Source organism: Alligator mississippiensis, chromosome 2, assembly GCF_030867095.1.
Source record: "Alligator mississippiensis isolate rAllMis1 chromosome 2, rAllMis1, whole genome shotgun sequence".
In the NCBI taxonomy this organism is placed as follows: Eukaryota; Metazoa; Chordata; order Crocodylia; family Alligatoridae; genus Alligator; species Alligator mississippiensis.
Window position 1 is genome coordinate 171,639,882 of NC_081825.1, and position 19,555 is coordinate 171,659,436.

General features: G+C 51.4%; 1 protein-coding gene across 1 annotated transcript; it reads left to right on the top strand.

The window, feature by feature from the left end:
* Positions 1 to 2,300: 2,300 nt before the first annotated feature.
* On the top strand, positions 2,301 to 18,656 carry FNTB (farnesyltransferase, CAAX box, beta). Its single transcript, XM_019498734.2, has 11 exons — positions 2,301 to 2,405; positions 6,676 to 6,748; positions 7,552 to 7,643; positions 9,741 to 9,887; positions 10,087 to 10,170; positions 12,547 to 12,633; positions 12,853 to 12,982; positions 13,864 to 13,996; positions 15,771 to 15,882; positions 16,601 to 16,715; positions 17,488 to 18,656. The coding sequence occupies exons 1-11, from the start codon at positions 2,371 to 2,373 to the stop codon at positions 17,614 to 17,616; spliced, it is 1,137 nt and encodes a 378-aa protein (XP_019354279.1). The 5' UTR covers positions 2,301 to 2,370; the 3' UTR covers positions 17,617 to 18,656.
* Positions 18,657 to 19,555: the final 899 nt, after the last annotated feature.

Sequence of the window (19,555 nt, forward strand, 5' to 3'; positions counted from 1 at the left end):
TGTTCCCAAACGCTCAGGGTTTCACACTCTACTACGATGAGGGATTTCTGCAACCACTGTCCCAAATTCCTGATGTTAGCAGATCTCAGGGTCTTGCCCAGGGCTGCTAGATCAGCTCCAATGAGGGGGACTGTTACCTGTGTGGTTTCTGTGGGTTTTCCCTGAGCATCCCGAGTGACTGAGGTCCCTGTGGTTGCGCTCACCTCAGGCACCAAGGTCCTTTCCTGATCTGACTTAGGGTCTTCAGGAGAGGGATCCCCTGCATCCTCTGGATCTCCCCACATCTCCCCACCCCAAATCTCTCCTGGATTGAAGGGGATGTCTCGTTCCCTGGCTTGGTCTCCCCGGATGACAGCTGCTACTTGCAGGCTGCGCTCCTGGAGTTCCTTTTTCAAACGGTTAATGGTATTTAGACAGAGGCCATGGTTGACCTTGTCTCCCTTCTCGGCTTGGTCTTTAGCCATTGTCTTTACCAATTTTTGCAAGCCTTCTTGGCTAGCCTTTTCTTGGTCCAATAATTCCAGTTGTCAGGCATTGTCTTGATTTTTTTTTTCTTAATTGCTCATTTCCATTTTCCAAGTTCCGAGACAATCCCTTTAGAGTTTGATTACTGGTTTCCAACTGGACACATCTATCTTTTAGAATTTGGATTTGCTTCTCCTTTTCCTCAATTTCAGAGGCTTGCTGAGCTTTTTCCTCAACTGCTGTTTTTACAGCGTGCCATAGTAGCCAGATCAAGGCACTGTGTTGCCTTTGAACCGAGGGCTTCTCACAAAGGCAAAATCTTTCAAATTGGGCTTCAGTGTCCCCTATGGAAAAGCCTAAGTTGCACACATCCTCCCTCCATGGGCTGGGTCCACCCTTCAGAATCTCCCTATGGAGAGGGGAAATTTCCGCCCTCCGTACCCACTTATCTTCTTGGCCTCCTGCTCCAACCTTAGGGGGTTTTTTTCTAAACAAAGACATTTTCCTCAACATGCCTCAAGCCTGTAAGTTTCCTTGAGCCCTCGCGCTCCCAACTGACTCTGCCCCTGCGGTTCTACAACCAAATCCCTTCCTTGGGATATGTCCACCCCCTTGGGTGACTACTAAAATCCAGACCCTCCTTGGGTCTACCCACCCTCTTGGGCGAGTCTAAATCCTAGTCCACGCCCTTGGGTGAATATTGCCCACCCACCTCCATGGACGTGGGTTCTATCTGGAGACCCGGTCTCCCCAATTACCAATCCGCTAATAATCCTAGAAAAGTGCCTGCGTTCTCCACCAAATAATGTTGGCTACAAACGTCCAACTCGAGATCCTTAAAATTCTGGTTTATTAGGTGGACTTGAAACACTGTAATGAAGTCAAATCATAACTTTGGGGCTGGTCTCCCCACACACACACACATACACACACACACACACACACACACACACACACACAGAGTAGCGAGCTAAAAATGTTTGGGGGGGGGCACCAGAGTCGGGTATACCTATCCCACAAGTGCTGGAGTCTGCTGTCAATGGCCAGTTGAGGCTTCTTCCAGCGTGGTACTATCCTCCAGAAGGGGGTCGCCGGCTGGTCCTTCTGGCTGGACAGGTTGGGTGCTGGTCAGGTTGGAGATCAAGAGGGCACTCCTGAGGGTCACTTTTCACTGCCTTGTATCTGTCCTTGGCAGGCTTTGGTGACTCCCCAGTTTTCAGGTTTGCCCAATCCAGGGGTCGTTGACCCTCGTGGGACTTCCCCCTGGGTGGCTACTGGATGGCATCTGTCAGCCCCAGGGGTCATCCACATGTACATACAGGTTTGGGAGTCCGTTGATGAATTTTGATTAATTTACTGCTGTCATGAATAGGGCTCTGGGAGCGGTTGATCTGGAGATATTCAGCCCCAAAAGTTGGTTCCTGGCATTGATCAACTCAGACCGGGGCTTCTAGCCCTTGAACAGTGAAGTTTACAGAATTCCGGGTTGCTACATTGTCTCCTATTGATTTCTTCCCTTGGTTGATCTGCGGTTTCCGCAGCTGTTAATTGCCTTGTTACTGAAGCCTGCTACTGTTAGGCATTCAATCACAGATTTACTCCCTCTTTCAGGGGTCCGCCTTATTACAGGGAAGCCGTGGTTTGATTCTTGCCCTTGTTAACATTGTTACAGTGTATAACTTACTTCTAAAACTAAAACACATTTAGATAAAAGGTGAAGAGTATAAAATATAAGCTACAAGAGTAATGCCATGGCGCACAAATAGATAAAAATACCAAAATACAAGGGGAGATACAAAATGCACACATACAAACTTTAAAACACAATTCCTTATCTTACAGTGAAAGAAAGAGGAAGGAAGAAAAGGTAGAAGAAGAGAAACATATCCAAAGAGGGGAAAGCAAATGCAGGCAAGAGGAAAAGGGGCTTTCTGCTACAGGTCTGTGTCCTACTCTCTGCAGCAGGAGAGAAAAGGTCTTTTCCCTCTTCTCTATAGTAGCTGTCAGGTGTTTGAAGACTGCTGTCATGTCCCCTCTTAAGCACCATTTTCTCAAGTGGAACCTTTCTATTTTGTTCAACCTCACCTCATAGGACTTGGCTTCCAAGCCCTTTATCATTTGTCACCTGCCTCTGGACTTCCACTGACCTTTCCACATCCTTTTCAAAATGTGGAACCCAAAAATGTACACGGTACCCTTTGCAAGATCTCTTCTAAGTGGAAGGTTAGTGTCACAGCTGATGTTTCCTGAACTGGCTGGAGCTGCCTCTTTTGACTTCGAGGCAGCATTGGCTGCTGCAGGACTATGGCAAGGAGACTCCTGCTGTACCTTTCAGCTGAGAGCTTTTGGCAGAGGAACGTAGGATGCATTATCTAGCAAATGATTTACTTGAACAGGCCATGCCAGAAGCAGTCACCTTGCAAAAAGTAAGCAAGAGTTATCTCTTGGCTACTGGGAGGACATAATGTTGGCAAGATGCTTATAATCCAGGAGTGGGCAAAATATGGCCCATGGTGGGTCTTTTTCTAGCCTGTGGCGGGTCTCGGTCTCACCTTGGCCGGGCACTGTCCAGCCATGACATGTCCTGCTGCCCCCTGGGCACATAGTGGGGTTGGGGTGGCTCTGCACCTGGACTGCCTTTCTAGGCAGCCCAAGTGGCAGTGGCTCCTTCCGGCTGCTGCTGCCGCTGGCCCCAACCCTGTGGTACCATTCGGGACCCGTGCTACACAGCCCTGACCCCATGTGCTTTGTGCCTGCTCCGGGCTCACCCGCCCAGGCTCAGCAGCAGTGGCGCTGGACAGAAGCTGTTGCTTAGTGTGGGGGAAAAGCAGCCTCTCCCCCTTGCTGCTGCTAGGCCATTCCTGCTGCAACTGCCTGGAGCCTGTGTTGTACCAGGCTGCCCTGAGTCGACGCTGCTGTCACTGCCACCTCCCAGCTGCCCAGTGGTGGCAGCGCAGAGCAGACACAAGGCAGCCAAGGTGTGGCCTCTGGGTGACTGCAGCAGGAATGGCTGACAGCAATTACAGGGAGAGGCTGCTTTTCTCCTACACTGAGCAACAGCTTCTGTCCAGCACCACTGCTGCTGAGCCTGGGCGGGTGAGCCCGGAGCAGGCACGGGTCAGGGCTGTGCAATGCGGATCCCCCCAGTACTGCTGAGCTCGAGCCAGCAGCAGTGGCAGCCAGAAGGAGCTGCCTCCACTTGGGCTACCTAGAAAGTCAGTAGAGTTAAGGATCCGCCCCACTCCTACTGTATGCCTAGGGGACGGCAGGATGTGCCATGGGTGGGCAGTGTGGGGTAGGCTGGGTCGGGGCTGTGACCAAGTTCTAGCTTATCTGCTCTGGTGGGGGTGAGTTGGGAGTGGGTGCAGGGCAGGGCTGGGGCTGTCCACTGTTGGCAGTGGTGGGGAGCCACACTGTAGGGTGTGCAGGCTCCAGGCTGTGGGGTGGGGATGAATGCTGACCAGCTTTGGGGGGCACACACAAGGGCCTCTCATGCACTCCCCACCATAACCACACCTTCTCCACACGTACACAATCACCCCACAAACACTGCACCCCTCCACACCAGTGGGCCTCTGGGGGGCCCTCACTGTTACATGCGCACACCCTTCCACACACACACATACCCCCAGCCACCTTCTCCCCTATACCCACCCACCAACATCCACACACACATGTACCCACAGCCCCCTACAAACCTCATACCCCAATATACAAGAGTAAGACTTCATTTTGAGCTATTATGCAATCATCTCTATATACATGACCCAAACGCACAATAAAATCAGGACAAAAATATATATATTTAAGAATAAAGTTAAAATATGTTGTTATCCGTTTGATTTTTACTACAGGTTTCCCTTGATTTATGTGGTTCATGCCTTCCTGGAAAACTGCATATAAATCTAATTCACATAAAGGGAGCCCAGTTTATAAAGTAACAAATAGGGATATGTTCCCACGGCAGTGAGGGAGGGAGTAAGGCTGGAACTACGAAAGGGGCTGGAGGAGGGGCATGGCACAGTGCAGCCCGTTGGCTATTCCCGGGGCTGCAGCAGGGAGCAAAGCAGAGGGAACTCTCAGTGGGGGGGCGGCATGGCTCTTGCTGCTATGTGCTACCTGGGAGGGCTGTGGGCTGAGGGGCTGCGCTGGGCTCTTCCCGGAGGGCGTGTGCCCCCAGATCTGTGTGCAGACTGCCGCTGCAGGCTGGGGCTGGTGGTGGCACTGGGCTCTTACCAGTGCTTGGGGAGGGCCATGGCGATAAGAGGGGACTACTGCCACCTCAGTTTGCTGTAGCCCCTCCAACCTGCATTCCTAGTGCCACTGCTGGCCGCCTGCTCATTCCACGCACAGATCCGGGTGCACATGCCCCCCTGGGAAGAGCCCAGCACAGCCCTCCTGCGGGGGGGGGGGTGTAGCAAAAAGAGCTGCACCCCCCAGTCCTGTACCCACTGACAGTTCCCTCTGCTTTGCTCCCTGCTGCAGCCCTGGGAGCAGCTGATGGGCTGTGCTGCACCCCTCCCCCCACCCCTTCCCCTACAGACTTACCTTGCATACAGTACTCACCCCCATTTCTACCACTTTTACAAGACAGTTCTGGTATTCACCAACAGCATATAGTACACACAAGCACAGGGTGGTGGTGAATGTTTAGTTGGTGTGAAGAGAGGTTGCACTGTGCCCCAAACCTCCCAGGGCTCCGCTTGTCCCTACTCACTCCACCTCTTGGGCTGCACCATGCCATGGTGCAGGCAGATGGTATTGGCTGCTCCTGGGGCAGCTGCAGCTGTTACGGCTTCTAAGTGTCCTGATAGCTTATCTCCTACCCCTCAGTGATCAGAAACTGGTTTAAACCTGTAACGGAACAGAAGCTCAGTGCACAGAAACCAGTTTCAAAACAGCTAAAACTGGTTTAAGATAAACCTGGCTGAATGTAGCATCAAACTTAGCTAATTTGGGTCACGCCAGTTTAAGAAACTTCTGTCCCAGACCCCTTCCTCTGGTTCAAGTTAAATTACAGTCCTGTAGCATCCCAGCATTTTGCAGCTGTGGGCTGGGCTGTCCTATCTGCTCCAAAAAGCAGGGTTGGCCCCACCCCTCTGCTCCCTAGCTGAAGCAGTGAGGGCTGGCTGGCAAAGGGGTTGGGAGTGGTGGACAAGCCCCGATGGGAATGCAGCCCAGTCTGCAAGGTTGGGGGAGGCCCCCAGGCAAACCCTGGCTGGGGTCTGGGGCCAGGGATGGAGGTTAAACATTCCTTCCCCCGCTCAAACTTACTGCTGGCTGCAGCTGTGGGCTACAAATCCCAGAGGCACCTGGAAGCAGGAAGAAGAAGTGATGAGCAATCCTGCAGAGTCTTGTTGTTGTGGCTCTGGACTGCAAATCCCAGAGACCTTGGGGGCAGCAGGAAGAGGAAGCAAACACATAGCCCATGCTGACTACATGACAGGGGGGCTGTGCTTTAGTGGCCCTTGGCTTCTGGTCTGATTTCCTGAATCAAAAGTGAATGTCTGTTCACTTCTGTTTTCAATTTAATCTTTGTATTTTAGATTAACTTGCAAAGACTGAATCAATTCAACCTCAGGCTTTTTGACTGTCTGTACTTAGCCCATAAGATTGGGCCCTTAATATAGTCTGTGGCTTGTTGTGACCTATACATAAAACTTTTCTAAAAAGGTTTCATGACTATATTGTCTCAAATAGTATATAATTAGAAGTTATAATCCTTATTCCATGATGATATCTTTGAGCTTTTAGTGTATCTTAAATTAAAACTATCTTTATATAGGTTTATTTTTTTTAAAAGCATCTTAACAAAAAAAAAATGATTAAACTAAAAAAAAATCTGATTTAAATAAAATCTGATTTTTTTTTTTTAAATTATTTTTTTTAATTGTTCAATTTTATCCACCGGACTAGACATCAGGAGGCACTACTTCACAGTCAGGACGGCTAGGATCTGGAACCAACTTCCAAGCGAAGTGGTGCTGGCTCCTACCTTGGGGGTCTTTAAGAGGAGGTTAGACGAACACCTCACTGGGGTCGTTTGACCCCAGTACTTTTTCCTGCCATAGCAGGGGGTCGGACTTGATGATCTGCTCAGGTCCCTTCCGACCCTACCAACTATGAAACTATGCTTGAACTGAAAGAGCAGTGATCCTGTTGGTAAAGGTGGCATGAAGAAACAAAGAGCTCTTGGTCTGTGTCTTTCAGATTTGTTCTGCAGCGGGAGAAGCATTTCCACTACTTGAAGAGAGGCCTGAGACAGCTGACAGATGCCTATGAGGTAATTGCTTGGTGCCAGCTCTTCCCTCTCACTGTCATCAGCTGCTGCTGCCAGCTCCAGGACCAGTGCAGAACCAGGACACCAGGAATCTATCCATCTTGTTTCTCCACTTGAAGAGCACCTCCCCACTTGCCTTTTCCTCCAGCTGAGCACACTTTACATGTGACTTGCATTTAGTGTTTTGCCAAAGGGTGCTTGGACAGGTCAGAGAGGCAGCACTCGGTTCTGCTGACTGTTTTTTCTGTATCACTGGCTGTCACATCCCTTGCATGGACATGGGATCAATAACATTGGTTCTTGACTTTGTTTAATTTCCAGTCTTCTTTCTAGGCAGACAGTTTAATGCTTTCTGCCCTTGTGCTTTCTGCCCTGGACATTTTCAGAGGGTCACTGCATGCAGTTAAATAGCCATAAAGTTATGCCCTAGAAGTGGCTTGATTTTAGCAGTGAGTAAAGTGAATGCTGCTGTGAATGTGGTCTGGAAAACATCTTTGGGGCCTTCAGCATGGGAAATAGTTACTGCCTGATTTGTTTTTTTATAGGGCTACTTTTCACTGCACTTCCCAGGGCGGCATGGGCACTGATATCTATGCTCTTTCCTTCTGCACCTTTATTGTGTCCTACATTGACCACTGTCACTGCAGAGCTGTATTTTTTTTCTTGCTGCTGTATTTCCACTGCAGAGGCCTCTTTCTTGCTGCTTGTCCTCTGCAGCCCTCTTCTCATCTCCCTGCACCAGTGTAACAAGGTCAGGCTGTATCATCAACTGGGACCTGATGGGTGTCTTCTTTCCCCACCTGTAGTGTCTGGATGCTAGCCGTCCCTGGTTGTGTTATTGGATCCTGCACAGTCTCGAGCTGCTGGAGGAGCCCATCCCGGAGTCGGTGGCTTCAGAGTAAGTTTTGTTTGGTGCCTTCCATTCCATCTGTAGCAAATTCCTGTTGCAACACAAGACTCTGGAACTGAAAAGACAGACAGACCCCCTTCACTTGGTCTGGCATGCTATTGGCCAGACAGAGTAGTTGGGAGAGAGTCAGTGTGGATAACGGAGTGATCCCAGTTCCTGTATTTTGAACCAGGAAGAGTCAGTGGTGTCCATTGTGAAATAAGTGGTCTTGCTTAGCAGAGGATGGAGAACATGATCTGGCAAGCCCTGCCCTTAGTCCTGTGTGGGGTGATTGAGAGAGGGGGGCATCTCCTAACATTCTGAAGAAATCCTCCTCTCTTCCCTCCCATGGCTCATTTCAGAGGTACTCTCTCTCTCTCACTTGCTTTCTTTTTGGTTCAGGCTGGTCAACCAGGTCACTGGGCCAGATAAATTCCAGAGGGGAGGGGGGAGTTCTTTCTTCCTCCAGTGGGCATTTTGAAAAGCCCACAAGCAAAGTGCCTCCAGGCTGCCGCCTGGATGAATTCCTGTAAGTAAAAACTTGAAAATTAGCCAGGAGTTAGGATTTATGTCTAGGCAGACATGTTATAAAAGGACTATTCCATCCAAGACTGTGTGAGACTCCGATTGATTATGTTTGCTCAAGGTGTATTCTGACTTCCTTGTTCTACCCCCTCTCCCCTCAAATCCCCCTCTTCCCCTGATCAATAAAGGTATTGGGTTTTTTTGCTCCTGGCCCAGCCAGCAGAGCTTGTCTGTGTATGTTCCCTCAGTCATACCTGAGGTTGTCTTGGGATGCTTCAGGCTAAAAGAGGCACCCAGAAATATTACCAGTGGGCAAAGCACTCCCAAGGCTTGCAGGGTCTGTGTGACCCAGGCTGCGCAGAGACTAACAGAGACTAGTGCCTGGGTAGTGGCAGTGTTACTCTGGGTGTTCTCCAGGAAGCGGGACAGCTGGCTGCAGGCAGTCTGTGGGAGACTTCCAGAGCGAGGTTTTTAGGCCTGGCACAGAGGCAGGTGTCTCTGCATAGTAGCGCCCCCTACTGTGCCACCACAGGAGCCATTGGTTGTACGTTAATAAAACTCACTGTTAGTGATCCTGTCTTTCGGGGTTTGTCTCTTGTCTCCTGGTCTCCCTTTCTGGATTGAAGGGATTTCATAGCCAGAAGGCACCATTGTGCTGTCTTTATTTGACTCAAGCCTGAGATCCCTCTGCAGCTTATAATTCCTACCCAAGCTAGGGCTCCTAGTCTGTGTCCACAAGCGTCATAGGACTTGATTTTCCATAACATAGATCTGAAACCTCCCTGAACTGGCGTACCTGCTTTATGCACTTAAGTGGAAGAAAGTGCCATTGGAGGGGACAGACTCTTAGTTTGGCTGTGCAATTGTTACCTGAGTACATGTATATGGACTTGGGACCTCACCTTGCTATCCTCCCACTGAAACACAGCCTGCATCCATTGATGGAGGACTGTCAGGGAGGGAGACATGCATGTTGAACTGCTTCTTACAGCACAAGGGGAGTGGGGCTGCCCTGTAACCTTCCCTGCCACTTTGGGTCTGTTTTGGGCAAAGTGTGTTCTGGACTTCTCAGGTTGTAGCCAGCGTTCTTGAACCAAAAGACTGGCCCCTGTGTGCTCAGATTTCACCACTCACCCATCAACCCACATGGCCTGACAACTCCTCTCTTCATTGAAGGCATCCAGGGAGAACACTCCACATGCTGAGATGCTGCTAGGCCCTATTGACAGCTCCTTCCCAGTGCAGGCCTCCTGACTCTCTGGCCCCAATATCCTGCTACCTCTCCATCCTGTACAGTGGGTACCATCTCCAGCTGGGTTGCGAATAACTTGCCCAACCCTCCCATTCAGTCAGGATCCACCTAGCTTTTCAAAGATGGTGCTGGGATTTTCCATTGCTCCATACACCTATCCCTTACCCTGTGCCTACGGATGGCTAGGTTTGATGACTGCTGAAATAGTTTCTCTCCCTGCGGGGAGATTAAGGTCACCCAGTTGAAGTGCCAGAAGGGTCGAATCATGTATGCATATGTTTGACCTTTCAAAACCAACATTGTCTCTTACTTGCCTCTTCTGATTCCAGTGTCTGCCAGTTCCTAAGCCAGTGCCAGAGCCCCCAGGGTGGTTTTGGAGGGGGGCCCAGCCAACACCCACATCTTGCACCCACGTATGCAGCTGTCAATGCTCTCTGCATCATTGGTACTGAAGAGGCATTCAATGTCATCAACAGGCAAGACGGTCTGGACCTCGGGTGTCTGGGCCTACTGGGGGTGAGGTGGGGTGGGGGAGGAGCAAAAGAAGTTGCTTTATAAAGCTGTATATCAGCCCAACTGGTGTGTATTTCTGGGGCTTTCAGCTGTTCCTATTGATGGGTTGGGTCCTATGTGTGGTAGGACTGTACCCTCAGTGATGCCCTTTCTACCTTTCAGGAAGAAGCTCTTAGAGTATCTGTATTCCCTGAAGCAGCCTGATGGCTCCTTCCTCATGCATATTGGAGGCGAGGTTGACGTCAGGTGAGTAGGGTCTCTGGTTTCTTAGCACTGTCCTGAACATGAGTGTGCATGTGTGAAATACCAGGAGTGTAGTGCTTTTCCCAGCTGGGATCCTGGGTTCTCTGCTGCACGGTGGCTGGGTGCAAGGGAGGAGGTGAGTTGTCATTGCCTTGGCTTTACACTGTGACCTTTGGTCAAAAGCCCGTCTTCTTCCTTTTCCCCTCTGTAAAACATAGGCTTGCAAAATTCCTAGACCAGAAGGGTCCCATCAGCTTACCAAGTCCAACCCTTTGCCCTGAGCCCATTAACTTAGTGGTTCAGAAAGGATGCACCCAGCTAGACCAAAGCAAAGGCCCTTTATAATGGAATAAACATACTGTAATGTGTCTGGTGGGTCTGGCACCTGGTGCCCCCTGTGATCCAACCTGCCTGCTGGCTCTCTCTTCTGGGCCCACCTTGCCTCCAGTCTCTCACCTGCCATGGCTTTGTTATACTTTGGTTTACTGAGAAGGCAGTCCCTAGGGTCTTGGGAGTAGTCCTACTGCTTTCTTTGATGGCCAGTTCTGTCTTTGCAGTGTCTAACCCACATCTGGGGTCTGTGTTCCCTGAGGGCACTTCCTCTTTGGGAGCACTCCCACAGGCTTCCAAGAACCTGTTGGGGCTTCAGGCATCCCATCCTTGGCCCCCTTTTCTCTAGCTGAATCCTATCCTTGGCCCCCTTTTTCTCTAGCTGAATCCTCAGCCTTGGTCTACTGCTTGAGACCTCAGCTTCTGAGCCTTGGCCCTGAATTGGCTGCAGCGTTTCCTAGGGATCTAGTTTCACCCTGCCAGCCTCAACCTCTTTAGCTTGGGTCTAGCTTTTGGTGCCGGTAGTGGGGAGTACCTCCTAAATAGCCCACCCATGGCCGCCTCCTCCCCTGCAGCCACAGTCCAGTTCTCCAGTTGAATGCAAACAAAAAAGCCCTGACTTAACTGGTCCTAACATAAACTCCCCCAAGTCTCCAGGTGGGTGTGCTTGACTCCAGTCTCTAGCTAGCTCAACTAGAAGCCCTGTGTCCTGCAGCAGCCAGAGCCAGAACACCCTCTCCCAGGCCAGAGGCTAGACTTAATATGTCCCAAGCCCAGCCCCCTTCTGGTCACAAGACCCTGTCTCCTGCACCAAGGCTGCTAATTCCGCCATTAACTGCCTGCCCTTTTCTAGCCCTTGGCTCAGTTCACTTCCGCAGCTACATGTGCTGCCACTTTGCCCTCAGGCTTCCTGCATTCCCCCAGCATCCCTGGTAACAGGGGCAGAGGTTCTCTGTTACACATACATACTGGGAATTGTATCAGCATCATAATTCTCCTGCCTGGACAAGTGCTTAACTTTGCCAACAAGCAAGCACTAGAGTTCAGAGCTGTCCAGGAAGTTGATCCAGAGCAGAATTTGATCAAACATACAGCCTGTGGACCGCACTGAGCTCAGTGACCTGGGCCATCAGGCCCACAGGCTTTTGTCCCAGCTCTGAACATGGTGGTGGGACTCCCTGTGGTGGCTGGCAGCATCAATCAACACCATTTGCAGAAGCCCTGCCACTGTGACCAGCGCTGGGGCAAAAGACCCAGCTGAGTGAGCTCTGTCTGAGTGGTCTGCAGCTTCTGCCCATGGTGTTGCTGGAGCTGCTGCCTTCTGGCAAATGCCAAGATGCAGGCTGCCATTGTGGGAAGCTCTGCCTCGATGTTCTGGCCACAGTTACGGGGCTTCTGCTCACAGCACTGATGGAGCTGCTGGGGCTCTGGCTGCTGCTGACTGTTACAGCCAGGCTGCCTGTGCCCTGGCACTGTCACCAGAAGCCCTGCCGCCTTGGGCAGAGCTCTGGTTCTGGACATAGTAGTGGAGTTTTTGTCCACTGTCCTGCTCAAGTTGCCAGTGCAAGAGCTGAGAGTGTTTCAAGCCTTCAGTGCAACTTCCTCAGCTCGCACTATAGGGCATGGGGATGCAGTGAGGCCTGAAGATAGAGCTGACAGTTGGGAGAGATGGGTTCTGTTTCCAGCTCTGCTATTTTTCTGCTGGTGACCAGTGACTTCCCTTCCTTGTGCTTTTACTGTCTGGATAGTGGGGACAGTGACCCTAGCCTGCTTTGTGATCCACAGGTAATGGGAGCTAAACATTTCTACTTACATTATTGACCCCAGCATAACTTCTGGGGAAGGGACAGCGCTGAATAACCAGCACTCCTAGGGAGAACAGTGACCTGTCCCAATGGCCAGGCTCATATTGGCAATTTTGGAAGCCAGGGGGAACTTGGAGCCCAGGAAGGTTGGCAGGAATTTGTATGACAGACGGTCCAGGTCTGCCTGTCCCTATAGTAAATAGCTAGGTAATGATGGCCTTCTCTCTCTGTCTGTGAACCTCAGGAGTGCATACTGTGCTGCCTCAGTGGCTTCGCTGACCAACATTATCACACCTACACTCTTTGAAGGGACAGCTGTGTGGATAGCCAGGTGAGCAATGTATTGGGGCTGCACCAGCAGCACTGTAACATATGGGGGCAGACCCATGGATGTCCACAGGGCTCCACATACAGGCAGTGGCCTGTGCAGATGGTTGTGAGGGAGGGACCTGTAGTCAAGGGACTACAGGGGCCTGTAGTCAAGGGAAACCTAAATTTAATTTTAGCCTTATAGTGACTATTCTGTTCTCTTGCTGATCTGATGAGACAGGTGCCAGAACTGGGAGGGTGGCATTGGTGGAGTCCCTGGCATGGAGGCTCACGGAGGGTACACTTTCTGTGGACTAGCTGCATTGGTCATCCTGAAGAAGGAGCACTTGCTGAATCTGAAAAGCTTGTTGGTAAGTGAGCTCCAAGGAGGTCTTACACTCCAGGAGTGGGGACTCCAGGACTGAAGAGATCCTGTGTCATCTCTGACTTCACCCGAAATGGTCTGGGTGGGGTATGATGGTGTTGCAGGACAGTTTAGGAGTGGTGGACTGGGCAGAGTTGCCCCTCTACAGGATTGAGTCCAGGCCTAGGAGTCAGTGTAGAGACCTGAATGTGTTTTCACTGCCTGGGACTTCTGTCTTCCATGTGATAGGATGAGCAAAAGAGTGGCTGAATAAAGCCTAGCACCCTTAATGCTGGCCCTTTTCTCATGCTACTGGAAGGAGGTGATTACCCTTCCTGCAGAAGAGGATCCTGCACGGTTGTGCATCACTCTGTAGTATTTCTGCAGGTTTTTTTGAGAGCTAGGTAGTGGCAGGAGCACATCTGGGACCTGTCAGGAATTCTGTCAGAATGGTTTTCTGACAAACATTTAGGTTTTTGGAAAGTTTTTTCTTTGTATGGGGAAAACTCAAACTTTTAGGTCAAAACTGAAGAACTAGAAGCTGGTGCACTTTCTGTATGGGAAGGTCTCTACAGTGCCTGGCAGGGTCTGCACCTCAGATACCTCCTATCCCATTTTCTTTATGGATTGGGCTTCTCAGGAACTGCGTCTCCTGTGATGCCCTGTGGTCAGTCTCCCGGGGAAGGGAGGTGGTGCATCGTGGAGCATGACAGCAAGGGTGGAGGGGCTTGTCCAGCTGCTTGCCTTCCCCCTCCCCTCCACCTTTCAGTGAGGTAAAGGAGGAGGGAAATGCCCCAGGCACTAATCAGTGGGATGCCAGAACCACCAAATTAGTTGCATCTTGGTGTCTGCCTAAGTCTTGCATGCATTCTTGTCTGTCCCTTCCAGCACTGGGTCACAAGCCGACAGATGCGCTTTGAGGGGGGCTTCCAGGGTCGCTGTAATAAGCTGGTGGATGGCTGCTACTCCTTCTGGCAAGCTGGCCTGCTGCCCCTCTTACACCGAGCACTCCATACCAGAGGCGAGTCTGATTCTTGTCCTAGCGAAGCAGGACGTAGTCATAGTCATAGAGAAGTAGGGCTGGAAGGGAGCTCCAGAGGTCATCTAGTCCAGCCTCCTACTGGGGTAGGATCATCCCTATCCAAACTATCCCATACAAACAGTAATCTAAACTCAATGCAAAATGCTCATCAGTCTGGACACAATGCAGACTCTTAACTTGCCACAGGTACAGCAGCCAATGTCCTACTTCTATAAAATGTTGTCAGTGTACATTCAAGAGGTCTGAGTTAGAGGGCTGTGCCCTCCACTACAGAGGAGGGAAAAAAACCCCACAGTTTATACCAGCCTGACCATGGGGCAGAATTCCTTTTTGACCCCAGATATGGTGATTATTAGTCTGACCCTGAGCAGAGGAGCAAGACCCACTAGCCAGGAATCTCTGGTTTTGATGTCAGCAGGAGCATTGGCACACCCCTTAAGCTGTAGCCAGCACCCAATATATCTGGGAAGGCTATGCTATCTAGGCTGCAGAGCTGTCAACCTCAATAGCCTCCCTCCCTCCCTGACAGGGTGGTGTGGTTGGTGCAGCTCAAAACCTATGCAGAAAAATTGGGGGGCAGGGGGTTACAGGAAAATTGTTTTTCCAGCTAAGAGAAGTTATGCCAAAAAGTGTGTGCTGCATGGGAATGCTTCTGACTGGAAAGCAGAATCCTGGCTCTTGGGGGCCACTTGGACTGGGCTGTGCTTCTGCAGTTTTGGGTGCCTCAGCTTGAAGAAGCGGGGACATAGTCTGACCAAGGAGGGCTGGCTTGTAGAGGAGAAGTGTGTGAGGCATCCCAGCTGCATCTCCCAGCATGCACTGCCCACCTTTTCCAGGAGAGAGCAGGGTGCATGATGCAAGAGAGATGTTGAACCAGCCAGCCCAGACAGAGGAGGAGGATGTGAGCGAGGCACTCAAAGCACATCTCCCATCAGGCTTGGGGCAACAATTTTAACATCAGGATTCCTCCCCATCCCTCCCCCAAGCCCACAGTAGCCGTCCTTGCTCAACCACCTGAATTGGCCCCAGCTCCTTATTTAAAGGACTGCCTCAGCTCCTGACCTTTTACTAAAAATGCCTCCAGTAATGTTCTAATCCAGTCCAAGCAGCAAAACAGAGTTAAACTTGGGTAAAAGGCCACTGAAGGCATGGACAGACATGCTTCTTGTGGTCAGAGTGATGCCATGCCTGGGGATGCTGGGTAGCCTAGGTCCCCTGCTCACAAAGCAGGAAGCACTGACAGGATGCTCACCCACGGAAAGGGCTGGTGTGTGGAGAAGGAGTTGCTTATGCTAAGTCTGAGGTCTTGTCTGCATGACTTTGGTTGCCTCGAGCATGCGCTTCCCTGCAGAGATCTGATGTATGCTGACAAAACCCCATGATCTCTGTCTCATTGTGTGGGAGGACTGCCATCCTACCAGCCTGTGAGCTTCCCCTCCTGGGACAACTGCCTCCCTGTCAGCCCTGGGCTCCTGCCCACAGAGCACCCCACCTCCTGTTGATGTGATGTCTCTCATCAAGGGTGTGCAGCACCAGCAGACCCAGGTTGGGTGTGTGCATGTATTGGCAGCTTCTGGCTGGCAAAACTTCCTGGCACAGCCCTAGCCAGTCAGGCAAGTGCAGGGGGAGCCTGTCCTGTCTGAGAGCCAGTGCATGTCTATGTATCCTGACTGATGTTGGGGTAGGACCCACTAGAACCATTTTTTCCCTCCCCTTTGGGTTTTTCTTCATGCTGCTTATTCCTCCTCCCCAGGTGACACTGCCCTCAGCATGACACACTGGATGTTCGACCAGCAGGCACTGCAGGAGTACCTGCTGCTGTGCTGCCAGTGTCCTGCAGGAGGACTGCTGGACAAACCGGGCAAGTGAGTGCCTTTGTGGGAGTTGTGGCAAAGCCACAACTCCACCCTTAACCATATCAGAGCTGCCCAAGAGCCAGCTACCAGGTCCTCCCTCCTGGAAATGCTGCATAGAGCAGGGGTTAAAAGCAAGCTGTAGCCCAGCACTGGAGGGGCTGTCTTTCAACTGTGGCTTGCAGAGCTGTCATTGCCAGGGGTCAGGCAAGGGAGGAGGAGTCAGCTGCCTGTGATCCTCAGGGAAGAAGCAGCTGGCTAACAGCCCATGGGCTGAGGCCCACTGGCTGTATTCACCTCTGCTATGCAGCTTATTCAACAACAGTTGAGAAATTTGGATCACCTGAACTAAAAATGTTTTTTATTTAGTATAAAGAAAATAACCTGAGAGCTCCCAGCCTCCTTGTTGGTGCTGGCCTGCAAAAGCTTTCCCTCCCTTTGTTCTCACACACTCAAATTGTACTTATATTAGCCAAGTACAAATGCCTCTTAGTACTTTGGCTTTTGTGGGCTTGTCTCATGGGATTCTGGAGAAGCTGGCTTTGATGTGTGGGTATCATCAGGTTGTATTATTTATGAATATCCCTGATAGACTTGCAGGTAAAACCGCAGCCTGCCCCTTGCATGGTGACCCAAGCTCATGTGGTGCAGGGGACAGGGCAATGGGCCAAGGGGAGCTAGCTTTGTTCCGGGAAAAGGTCTTACCAGCTATATCCCTTGTCGGCCACAGGTCACGGGATTTTTACCACACCTGCTACTGCCTGAGTGGGCTGTCAGTAGCCCAGCACTTTGGCAGCGGAGAGCTCCTACATGAAGTGGTGCTGGGAGTCCCTGAGAATCGCCTTGTAAGTGGTCCTTGGGTTTGGGCGGGCAGTCAGTGGGACAGGGCATGCTTGCACCCTTTGCTAGTGCAGCGTGTGGCCCCTTGATCTCTTCCCCTACCCCCTCTGCCAGGCCCTGGCGTACCTTGACCCTCCCCCATCTTTGCAGGTCTGGGTGCAGCAAACACCATCCTCCGCTATGTGGGAGGGGAGGTGCTGTTGCTACAGGCTTTTCCCAGGAGACCCCATGAATGTTTTTGGGCTTCCAAATATTCTGCGGGTGGGACTGTTCTAGTTTGATGCAATTACCCTTAGCTCATAGGCTCCCTTCCCTCACAGGTGCCTGGCCACTTTGTTGGGCTGTGGCCCTGTGCAGTGTGGTTTGTTCCCTGCCTATAAGCAGGGGCAAGGCTGACATGAACAGACCTCAATCCTTGTTTGGCTGTGTAGGGGGCCAGGCAGCTGCGTGGTGACCCTGAACCCCTGATCTGAATCCTATTTGTGATTGAGGTCTGGCTGGTGGGAGCTACCTGTGGGCTGAGTCTCATGTCTTGCTGGGGTGCCATGATATAAAAACCTTCTTTTAAAGCCTGCCTGGGCTGTATGGAAGCACTCTTCCACCCCCTAGAGGCACTATTGGAAAGCAGAGCACTCAGTGCTGGGCACTCATACAGGAAGCAATGAGCGGAGAGGTATTGCATGGGTCTGATTCTGCCCATTCTGGCAGTGCCTGCATCCAACCTTGGCAAGCATGAGCACTAACGTGGACATTTTCATCCTTCCTGCCCCCTCACAGCAGCCAACGCATCCTGTGTACAACATCTCCCCAGACAAGGTCGTGCAAGCCGTCCTGTACTTCCTGCAGAAACCCATTCCTAACCTGGAGCCGGAGCCAGAGCCGGAGCAGGAAGTGCCTGCAGACTAGATGCCTCTGTGCCATGGAATGGACTCTGGCACCGGATCATACTCCCTGGGTTCAGACCAGCCTTAGTCATCCTGGGGCTCCTTCTTGTAGCTAACTTAGAGCGTGTGCCCCCTCTTGACTTACCCACAAGAGCTCAGGATGCTAGCCATACCAAAAATAACCTGCCCAGTAATCACTGCGCCAGGCTGTAAGCACAGGGAGTATGCAGCCTGCTCACTAGCATGTAGAAGAGGCAGAGGCCCCACTAATCCTCCATATGAATTAAAATAATGATTTGTGTGAATCATTTAGCATCAATAAACCAGAACTAATATATGTTATTTCCTTTGCACTGTGCTAAGCCTCTAACGGAAACAGCAGCCTTCTCCCCCATGTGCTGGAAGTGGCCTGGGTTTCTGGGCTTGTGTCCTGTTGGGCAGCAGTGTTGTGGAGAGGTGACTCTGCAAATGAGCTGGGAGGAAATGCTCCAGCCTTTTGATCACCAAACACGGGGCTGCAGCTTGCAGAGTCGGGTACAGAGGAGCAGAGGATGCACGGCTTCTTTGTGCATGGCTGGGGTGAGCTGAGCTTTTTCTGATCCATCTGGTCCCTTGCCAGTTGGCCCCAACCAGCCCAGGAAGCTGATGTAACGTTACTGCTGCAGTGGTTTAACCAGTCTCTCCTGTTTCTGTGCTCAACGTCAGGCCAGCCCCCCTGCTCATCCACACCAGACTTAACTCCCCAGGCCAGGAGGAGTCCTACAGGCAACTGATGGGGTTGGGATTCAGTCCACTGCCCCCATCCCTGTCCCATTTCAGGTCAAAGCTGGGAATGTGCCTGTTTCCAAAGCAGCATGGACTTCAGGAATGCCTTGCCTGGGGCCAGCTGCAGAAACAACCACTGTAGTGACAAACGTGGGATTTCCCACCCTGAGCAGGATCCAGGGTGAAACAGGGACAGGCCTGTTTCTTATCTGTCCAGGGACCCAATTGCATCATCTTGGATGGAACGTTTCTTGCCTCTACTAGTAAATCTATAATAAAGGCTAACGTGTTTTCTTACCAGGCCCCATGAGTAATTATTGGCCAGCAGCCCCAGGGCCCACGTGCAGGAAGAGGCAAGTTTCTGTCATTCCCTACATCTTGAACACGTGCATACGCACATACAGGGGATCTTTGTGGTAGAGAGTCCTTCATACCCCCTGCAGCAAGCAGCTTAGTCTGCCTTGGGCTCACAGCAGTGGCGTAGGCTGTGGTCCTCTGGCTGCTTCAAGTTTCTGGTGCACTGACTGGTTTTGAACTAGCAGGAATTTTGTCAAATTCCCTGTCAAACAATGAAAGACCAATCTCTTGAGGCAGAGGGCAGGCCTGCGCATTTGGCAGTACAGGTGCTGGCGTCATAGCATGATCTACACTGTGGGGAGAGAAGGGCCCTGAACTGCTCTGAATATGCTCAGGGCTGTTGAGCTGAAGCCAGGTGCATGTACCTCCCACGCCCACTACCCACCTGAGCAGTTGCAAAGCCTTTCCCAGTCCCCTGGCTACCTTGCAGCCCAGCTGTGAAGCAATTTCTGGCAGCTGATGCCTGGTCTGCTTGAGCACTGTTGGGTAGGCTGTGCTGTGGCCTCTGAAGAGCCAATTAGAAATGGGAGACGGGAGCAAACCATCGCAGGATGGAGCACCCTGCTCTGCAGGTGAGTTTGTGACAGGAGGGTTAATGAGGTGCCTGTGCTACCACACATGCCATGGGAGAAGCAGTTGGTTGCTGCTTGTTGTCCAGTGTGAGGACAAACTTTCTGGTGGGGGGTGGAGCTGGGATGGTCACGGTCTGCTTGCCCCCATTTTGGATCAGTTTGTAATGCTAAGAATGGAGGTTTTTAAAACTGGACTAGACAAAGCCTTGGCTGTGATATAGTTGTGGATGGTCCTGCTTTGAGCAGGGGGTTGGACTATATCAGCAT

Bases quoted from the DNA above. Each gene is read 5' to 3' on its own strand.
- FNTB (XM_019498734.2), top strand. From the start codon at position 2,371: ATGCAGGCAAGAGGAAAAGGGGCTTTCTGCTACAG. The intron at 9,888-10,086 runs GCAAGACGGTCT...TCTACCTTTCAG, and splicing joins GCATTCAATGTCATCAACAG to GAAGAAGCTCTTAGAGTATC. The intron at 13,997-15,770 runs GCGAGTCTGATT...CCTCCTCCCCAG, and splicing joins CCGAGCACTCCATACCAGAG to GTGACACTGCCCTCAGCATG.